Source organism: Gigantopelta aegis, chromosome 8 (genome assembly GCF_016097555.1).
Source record: "Gigantopelta aegis isolate Gae_Host chromosome 8, Gae_host_genome, whole genome shotgun sequence".
Taxonomy (NCBI): Eukaryota; Metazoa; Mollusca; class Gastropoda; order Neomphalida; family Peltospiridae; genus Gigantopelta; species Gigantopelta aegis.
In genome coordinates this window covers 25472222-25482259 of record NC_054706.1, presented here as the reverse complement: position 1 = coordinate 25482259, position 10038 = coordinate 25472222, and the positions used below count along the sequence as shown (strand labels likewise).

The 10038-nt window shown below is 37.0% G+C and overlaps 1 protein-coding gene across 1 annotated transcript; it reads left to right on the top strand.

The window, feature by feature from the left end:
• The first annotated feature begins 1204 nt into the window (after positions 1 to 1204).
• LOC121379572 lies at positions 1205 to 9273 on the top strand. The gene is made up of 3 exons (XM_041508220.1): positions 1205 to 1422; positions 3207 to 3344; positions 8873 to 9273. The coding sequence occupies exons 1-3, from the start codon at positions 1419 to 1421 to the stop codon at positions 9271 to 9273; spliced, it is 543 nt and encodes a 180-aa protein (XP_041364154.1). The 5' UTR covers positions 1205 to 1418.
• The last annotated feature ends 765 nt before the right edge of the window (positions 9274 to 10038 follow it).

The following is a 10038-nucleotide window of genomic DNA, read 5'->3' as shown; positions in this document are numbered from 1 at the left end:
CCCTAGATTGACAGTCGATAGACGTTGAAGGTGTAGTGCTGTGCTGAAATACAGATCTTGAGAAGCCGGATCCGTCTGTACGACACACAGTTAATGTCAAAATTCTGAGAAATACAAATTGCGAAATCTCGTTATTGCGAAATCAACGTTGAAATAACTAATCAAAAGAAATGGAGTGAAATGTAGGTGTGTCTTTTTTCTCTCTCTGTGTAATGCGATCGTAAAAAGACACATCCGGGTACGGACTGAGAAAGGCGTCATTCCTGTTATAACTATCGCGTTAAAAACGCATAGCTAGACCAGTCAATATTGCCGATTACACAAACAAAAAACATTTCGGCGGGACATAGCCCAGTGGTAAAGCGCGCGCCTGATGCGCGGTCGATCTAGGATCGTCGGTGGGCTATTTCGCGTTCCAATCACAATGCACCACAACTGGTCAAATGACATGGTATGTTCTTTCCTGTCTGTGGATTAGTGCATATAAAAGATCCCTTGCTACTAATTGAAAAATGTAGCGGGTTTCCTCTGATGACTACGAGTCAGAATTACCAAATGTTTGACACACAATAGCTGACGATTAATTAATCAATGTGCTCTAGAGGTGTCGTTAAACAAAACAAACTTTATTCTTGACCCCGAGTTCACAGGGTTAGACAACAATCTGATTAAAATGAGCTCTACTGGTCTAGTAATTAACCAGTGGAGATAATTTTAGTTAGATTGTTCACACAGGCAACGCTTTTTTCATACTACTGTACATGTATGGAATTTACTACAATTTATTTATATCTGAGCCGATTGTTTTCTAAACTGCACACAAAATAGGGTGGTTTTATTTTGTTATTTCCAAAACACATTTACCTTTCTTCTTACGTCAAACCAAATTAAAATTATTTACAAAAAACATTTTTGTAGGAGGATGGGACGGACTAAAATATCCGCCACTTTCGATTTGACTTATTTTTACATTGTTCCCATTTTATCTTGGATACCTAGAAGTACTTAAATCCGAGTAGGGTCAACCACTATAAAAGCTACAGAACAGGTTGTTTTCCTTATAATATGGCGATGTCACAGGTCAAATCTGGGATGGGCGTTTGGATATGGGCATAAAATAATTTCCATACCAATATAATATATAGGTCGCCATTTGACTGTTACAAAGCTATTAATTTTTCATCAATCTGCGGTACAGCTCGTTACGTTTGGCAGTCTACAAACCAGTCCTCATCATGGCGCTGTGGTCGGAAACTACGACCGTGTACAAAGTGGGAATTGTTGGAATCGTCCTAAGTTTTGTCGTCTTCGTCGTTGGGTTCGGGACACCAGCGTGGTTTGAAATTTCTGGGGTTTCTGTTGAGTACACGTACGGACTGTGGCAAATTTGTGTACGAACAGACATATAGTCGGTTTGTATGGGTGAGTTTTTACATTAAGATACTACTTTTTTAAATTAGTGAATTATATAATGAAAATGTTTCTTTAACGACTGCACCGGTACATTATATAATGCGACACTTGGTCTGTAGAATTAGGGAAAACACTCCACAAACCTCAACTGTATGTTTTAACCGTTTAAAATAAATAAAATAAAATAAAATAAAATGAAATAAATAAATAAATAATCCTTTAAATTTTTTATAAAATGATAAGATATCGACAAATGTGTGTGTGTGTGTGTGCCCCCCCCCCCTCTCTCTCTCTCTCTCTCTCTCTCTCTCTCTCTCTCTCTCTCTCTCTCTCTCTCTCTCTCTCTCTCTTTATGTCTGTCTCACTGTCCCTCTATATCCCACTTTCTCTCTCCGTGAGCCTATTCTTTTGATTATATCTCCCCCATTTACTTTGTGTGTATCTGTTTCTGTCTGTCTGTCTGTTTGTCTATCTGTCTCTCACTCTCTCTCTCTTTCTCTATTTGTGTATGTCTCCGTCTGCTTTTCACTCTCTGCTTGTTGCTATATTATCCAGTTATATCATTTGTAATAATTTTTGATCGTGATAATTTATTGTTAGTTCTGCATATCAGGAATTTTACGACAATGAATGTTTCATAATAGTGTAAACACAATATCGTATTGCCTGTTGCAAAGAGTTTAAGCTTCCTTTAAAACTTGTATGTGGTAATTTTGGTGTTTAAATGGATGCATAGATCTTCGTTATATCACCGACGCTCTTTGCTACGTAGTATAAGTTATAATCGGCATTAGAGAACAGAATCTAATAGTTTTCAATTCAACTGTCGGGTACACCTAGCGATATATTATTTTGTTTTGTTTTGAAATCATCATCAAATATATTAAATATGATGGTTATGCCAGTGGGCCCTATCACAAACTGTTCTTGTAGTGTATCTAGAATTTCTATCACAGATGACCATGACAAAAAGGGATTCCTGATATAATTTGACATTTTTAGTGATGTATTTTGTCTCGAAGATATTTTAGCAAAATCACATGTTCCTGTCTGTGTGTTGATTGTATGTGTTTGTCTGCGTGAATCAAATACACAAAATACTCGTTTTACATACATGGAAATGGAAAATCTTGTGCAGTTGGGACATTTTAGGCTTCAACACATGTCCTACCAATACACAAATTCATGTCTATTGTGTGCATTTATTGTGTGCGTGCGTGTCACTTACAGCTGTCAAAATGTTAATTGTTTGCATAATATTAATGTACTACAATACAGTAATTGCACAGTATGGAATTACAGTTCTGGGTAAAAGTTAAACTGTACTATCAACTCCGTTATGATTTTTAAAGTCTCATTTCAGTGTTATTTTGACCTTATTTTGAACTTAACATCTTTGTCAGTCTGTGCGGGACCCAACCCAGTGGTAAAGCGCCCGCTCGATGCGCGGTCGGTCTGGGATCGATCCCCGTCGGTGGACACATTGGGCTATTTCTCGTAACTGGTGTTACAAAGGCCGTGGTATGTACTATCCTGTCTGTGGGATGGTGAATATAAAAGATCCCTTGCTGCTAATCGAAAAAAAGTAGCCCATGAAGTGGCGACAGCGGGTTTCCTCTCTCAATATCTGTGTGGTCGTTAACCATATTTCCGATGCCATATAACCGTAAATAAAATGTGTTGAGTGCGTCGTTAAATGAAACATTTCCGTCCATTCTCAAACACAAAGTTCTGTTTCATATGTATACATGTAGTACCCTGAGTTTACAAGTTTTGCTTTGGTTTCTTTTCAGTGGTTCCTTTTGATTATATTCGGGGCATTGAAATCGTAGCATGTGTGTTTCACCTGGCCTCAACTCTCTGTGCATTGCTTAAACAATGTTGTTCTAACTCTAGACCGACTGGGATCGTTGTCCTTGGAATTATAGCAGGTGAGGAATTTTAGATTTCTGTGAATAAATACGTTACTGTGATATTCAACGGGTTCGTTTGTTTTTCACAATTTGTAGTAAGAGAGAGAGAGAGAGAGAGAGAGAGAGAGAGAGAGAGAGAGAGAGAGAGAGAGAGAGAGAGAGAGAGAGAGAGAGAGAGAGAGAGAGAGAGAGAGAGAGAGAGAGAGAGAGAGAGAGATAGATACACATGATATAGTGTATGTGTGTGTATGTGTGTGTGTGTGTGTGTGTGTGTGTGTCCGTGATTGTTTTCTTTAACGACACCACTGAGCACATTGATTTATTAATCATCGTCTACTGGATGTCAGACATTTAATAATTTTGACATTTAGTCTTAGAGAGGAAACCCGCTACATTTTTGCCATTACTAGCAACGGATCTTTTATATGCACCATCCCACAGACAGTACAGCACATACCACGACCTTTGATATACAGTCTTTTTACACTGACTTGAGCAAGAATTAGCGCAATTGTCCCACCGACGGCAATCGATCGTAGACCAATCACGTATCAGGTGAGCGCTTTACCACTGGGCTACGTCCCTCCCCCCCCCCCCCCCCCCCCCCCACACCCCGTGTGTATGCATGTGTGCATGTATTTGACTTACGTTTGGACGTATGCGTCTCTCTTACCCTCTCGTTAAAAATAACTTTTTTAATCACCAATGGATTATGTATGTTAAATCTGTTTTGGATTATATTGGCTGTACTTATATATGGTTATCACAGTGCAATGATATTACCTGTGTTTCCATGTTGAAAACCTATATTAATACAAAGCTTACAGATCAATACATACAATCATGGTATTCTTATATCGATAACTCATCCAAAGCTTCAAGTTATAAATTATTTTAAAATACTGTTGAACTTAACATCTTTGTCAGTCTGTGCGGGACCCAACCCAGTGGTAAAGCGCCCGCTCGATGCGCGGTCGGTCTGGGATCGATCCCCGTCGGTGGACACATTGGGCTATTTCTCGTAACTGGTGTTACAAAGGCCGTGGTATGTACTATCCTGTCTGTGGGATGGTGAATATAAAAGATCCCTTGCTGCTAATCGAAAAAAAGTAGCCCATGAAGTGGCGACAGCGGGTTTCCTCTCTCAATATCTGTGTGGTCCTTAACCATATGTCCGACGCCATATAACCGTAAATAAAATGCGTTGAGTGTATCGTTAAATAAAACATTTCCTTCCTTCTGTCAGTCTAAACCAAATATATATATATATATATATATATATATATATATGTTACAAATTATTCAACTCTAAGAAAGCTGGTGTCCTTAGAAAACTTTGTTTTTATTTTGTAGTCCAATTATGAATACATTCAAATCCTCTGGCTGATATTCTGTGTATTTGTTTTTGTGTATCTTTGTATTTATGTACATTAATGTACACCCACCCTTTTGTTACAATTATATGTGACTGATGTATGTATATATATCCTCATATGTCGTAGACTACGGCCTGAGTGTAAATAAAGTTCAGTTCAGTTGCCTGGGGTATCGTTATCAATTTATAGTTGCAGTTCAAACATGTACTGGGGTGTCTATACTAAGTTCAAGTTCAAGTTCAATGTATAGTTGTAGTTCAAACAGGTGCTGGGATATCAATGTATAGTTGTAGTTCAAACAGGTGCTGGGATATCAATGTATAGTTGTAGTTCAAACAGGTGCTGGGATATCAATGTATAGTTGTAGTTCAAACAGGTGCTGGGATATCAATTTATAGTTGTAGTTCAAACAGGTGCTGGGGTGTCTTTATCAAAATATAGCTGTAGTTCAAACATGTACTGGGGTGTCTTTACTAATATATAGTTGTAGTTCAAACAGGTGCTGGGGCGTCTTTATCAAAATATAGCTGTAGTTCAAACATGTACTGGGGTGTCTTTACTAATATATAGTTGTAGTTCAAACATGTGCTGGGGTGTCTTTATTAAAATATAGCTGTAGTTCAAACATGTACTGGGGTGTCTTTACTAATATATAGTTGTAGTTCAAACATGTGCTGGGGTGTCTTTACCAATGTATAGTTGTAGTTCAAACATGTGCTGGGGTATCAATTTATAGTTGTAGTTCAAACAGGTGCTGGGGTGTCTTTATAAAAAATATAGCTGTAGTTCAAACATGTGCTGAGGTATCAATTTATAGTTGTAGTTTAAACATGTGCTGGGATGTCTTTACTAATGCATAGTTGTATTTCAAACATGTGCTGGGGGTGTCTTTACTAATATATAGTTGTAGTTCAAATTTGTGCTGAGGTGTCTTTACCAATGTATAGTTATAGTTCAAACATGTGCTGAGGTGTCTTTACTAAGACAAGACAAGACAACAATTTATTTACACTCGGACCGTTGCGCAACTGCATATGAGGAATATACATATATACATATACAATTTATAACATTCACGTGACAAGATGGTTGAATAAAATTCTATAAGAACAATATGTATGACAAAAACTCTAAATGCATTAGATACATGTACATATTTAAGAACATCATTATACACAAACCACAAGTTGGTGTTCATATAAATATAATCTGGATATACATCATGTGTGGCCAAGTACTTATAAGCAAACATGTCATCGTAATAATAATTATATATTTTTGTTTGGTTTGGTTAGGGACGTTTAAAGTTACTAATAATTACATTTATAAAATATGCTAATTTCTTTAATATTCCGATTCGCTTACTATTCATTAATTCTTTAAATTTATAAGTACTTGGTCGTTTATAGTAATATGAATGTATATACTGGACCCTTAAGTCATGAAAAAAATTACAAATAAAAAGGTAATGAAACTTATCGCCAATATCATTGACATCGCATAGTGTACAAAGTCTCTCATCTATAGGCATGTTATTCCAACGACCAGTTTCAACGGGCAAATCATGGTTAGACGTTCTAAGTTTTATGATAACTGACCACAGCTTTTCAGGAAGTATACTAAAATAATTTTCAAGAAATAATTTTTCTTTATATAGCTCGTAACCTTTCCCTCTCGATGATTGTGATAAGTTATGTCTCCATATTTGTAAATATTGGTCGTATTGCCTTTGTTTGATTTGTTGCGAGAGACAGTTTACTGATATGAACGACTGAGATATCCATACATTGCTCATTCCTAAGTTATCCAAAATGTTTTTGATAGCGGTGATCCAATTATAGTTGATTCCGTTAGTAAGATGATCATATAACATAGCTTTGTATAATAAGAAAGAGTTTTGATTCTTTTCCTGATAAAAGACGTGCCCAGTAGCATATCATTCTTCTATGTATGAGTAATTGAACTGGCATTCGTCCTAGCTCTTCGTATAACATAACAAATGGTGTTGATTTCTTAACAGGTAAAATATGTATAGTTGTAATTCAAATATGTACTGGTGTCTTTATCAATGTATAGTTGTATTTCAAACATGTGCTGGGGTGTCTTTACTAATGCATAGTTGTATTTCAAACATGTGCTGAGGTGTCTCTACTAATATATAGTTGTAGTTGAAACATGTGCTGGGGTGTCTTTACTAATATATAGTTGTAGTTGAAACATGTGCTGGGGTGTCTTTACTAATGCATAGTTGTATTTCAAACATGTGCTGAGGTGTCTCTACTAATATATAGTTGTAGTTGAAACATGTGCTGGGGTGTCTTTACCAATGTATAGTTGTATTTCAGACATGTGCTGGGGTGTCTTTACCAATGTATAGTTGTAGTTCAAACATGTGTTGAGGTGTCTTTACCAATGTATAGTTGTATTTCAGACATGTGCTGGGGTGTCTTTACCAATGTATAGTTGTAGTTCAAACATGTGCTGAGGTGTCGTTAACAACGTATAGTTGTAGTTCAAACATGTCCTGGGGTATCTTTACTATTATATAGTTGTAGTTCAAACATGTCCTGGGGTGACTTTACTAATATATAGTTGTGTTCAAACATGTCCTGGGGTGTCTTTACTAATATGTAGTTGTAGTTCAAACATGTCCTGGGGTGTCTAATATATAGTTGTAGTTCAAACATGTCCTGGGGTGTCTTTACTAATATATAGTTGTAGTTCAAACATGTCCTGGGGTGTCTTTACTAATATATAGTTGTAGTTCAAACATGTCCTGGGGTGTCTTTACTAATATATAGTTGTAGTTCAAACGTGCTGAGATATCAATTTATCGTTGTATTTCAAACATGTGCTGGGGTGTCTTTACCAACGTATAGTTGTAGTTCAAACGTGCTCAAATGTATTTACCAATGTATAGTTATAGTTCAAACATGTACTGGGGTGTCTTTATCACTTTGTAGTTGTAGTTCAAACATGTGCTGGGGTGTATTTATTAATGTATAGTTGTAGTTCAAACGTGCTGGGGTGTCTGTATCAATTTATAACTGTAGTTCAAACATGTGCTGGGGTGTATTTATGAATTTATAGTTGTAATTGAAACACATGGCGAGGTGTCTTTATCAATTTATAATTATAGTTCAATCATGTGCTGGGGTGTCGTTATCAATTTATAATTGTAGTTCAAACATGTGCTGGGGTGTCTTTACTAATATATAGTTGTAGTTCAAACGTGCTGAGATATCAATTTATCGTTGTATTTCAAACATGTGCTGGGGTGTCTTTACCAACGTATAGTTGTAGTTCAAACGTGCTCAAATGTATTTACCAATGTATAGTTTATAGTTCAAACATGTACTGGGGTGTCTTTATCACTTTGTAGTTGTAGTTCAAACATGTGCTGGGGTGTATTTATTAATGTATAGTTGTAGTTCAAACGTGCTGGGGTGTCTGTATCAATTTATAACTGTAGTTCAAACATGTGCTGGGGTGTATTTATGAATTTATAGTTGTAATTGAAACACATGGCGAGGTGTCTTTATCAATTTATAATTATAGTTCAATCATGTGCTGGGGTGTCGTTATCAATTTATAATTGTAGTTCAAACATGTGCTGGGGTGTCGTTATCAATTTATAATTGCAGTTGAAACATGTGCTGGGGTGTCGTTATCAATTTATAATTGTAGTTGAAACGTGCTGGGGTGTCGTTATCAATTTATAGTTGCAGTTCAAACAAGTGCTGAGGTGACTTTATCGCTTTATAGTTGCAGTTCAAACAGGTGCTGAGGTGACTTTATCACTTTATAGTTGCAGTTCAAACAGGTGCTGAGGTGACTTTATCACTTTATAGTTGCAGTTCAAACAGGTGCTGAGGTGACTTTATCACTTTATAGTTGCAGTTCAAACAGGTGCTGAGGTGCCTTTATCACTTTATAGTTGCAGTTCAAACAGGTGCTGAGGTGACTGTATCACTTTATAGTTGTAGTTCAAACAGGTGCTGAGGTGACTATCACTTTATAGTTGTAGTTCAAACAGGTGCTGAGGTGACTTTATCAGTTTATAGTTGTAGTTCAAACAGGTGGATGGGTGTCTTTGAAAAAACAGTCATGTTGGGGTTTTTTCTTGCCTAAATCTCAACCGTTCTTTGACATGTTCTATTTTACTTGCAGGAATTATTGGCCTTGTTGGAGAAGCAATTTTCGGGTCCATTGGAATCGCAGGTCAGATAACAGCTGCACAAAGCAGTCATGTGACGGCCCATTTATCGTGGTCATTTGCGCTGTCTGTTGTCGGGTCTGTGCTGATTCTAATATTTTCTGTCATTGTTGGAATCAGCAGTAGCCAGTCTAACCCAGGCCAAGTGGTGACCAGTTCTTCCAACCAGAACACGCACGAGCTAGCAGGATACCAACCAGGTCACCAGCCGGGTCTTCAGCACGCTGCTCAACAGCCGGGTCTTCAGCACGCTGCTCAACAGCCGTATCAACCACAATACCAACCACAGTATCAAACACAGAATCAACCACAGAATCAACCATACTATCAACCACAGAGTCAACAACGATATTAATCACAATATCAACTGCAATGTCAACCACAATATCAAGCACACAGTTTACCACAATATTAACCACAATATGAATCACAGTACCAACCACACTGCCAACAACAGACAACGGCAATATCAACCATATTATCAACCACATTATCAACCACAGTCGACGACAGTATCAACTACAGAATTAGCCACATAGTTAAACGCAAGATTAAACACAATACCAACCAGTCTTGACCACATAATCGACCCCAATATCAATCACAATATAATTTCAATTTATAAATACTCTTTATATATATGTATGCTTGGATTGGTCAAAATAATATCATGTGACTTAAAAAAAGCTCGGATATTCAAAACTGCATTAATCTCAGTTGTGCACTACTTTCGGCAATACTTAGAATTAGAAATAGATTAGCAGTTTCAGCAGTAAGCGTTTTTATATGAACTTACTTACATATGTAGTAGGTAATAATCTATTTTCAGCTTATTGTTATCTTACTTCGTAAATCATTGTAAATAAAGATATAAATTAAAACATGACGTTTCGTTGTTTTCTGGGGTTTTTAAAAATTTCTTCTTCTAATGCTGGGTTGTGGTAAAGCGCTCGCTTGATGCGCGGTCGGTTTGGGATCGATCCCCGTCGGTGGGCCCATTGGGCTATTTCTCGCTTCAGCCAGTGCACCACGACTGGTACATCAAAGGCTGTGGTATGTGCTATCCAGTCTATGACATGGTGCATATAAAAGATACTTTGCTACTAACAGAAAATGTAGC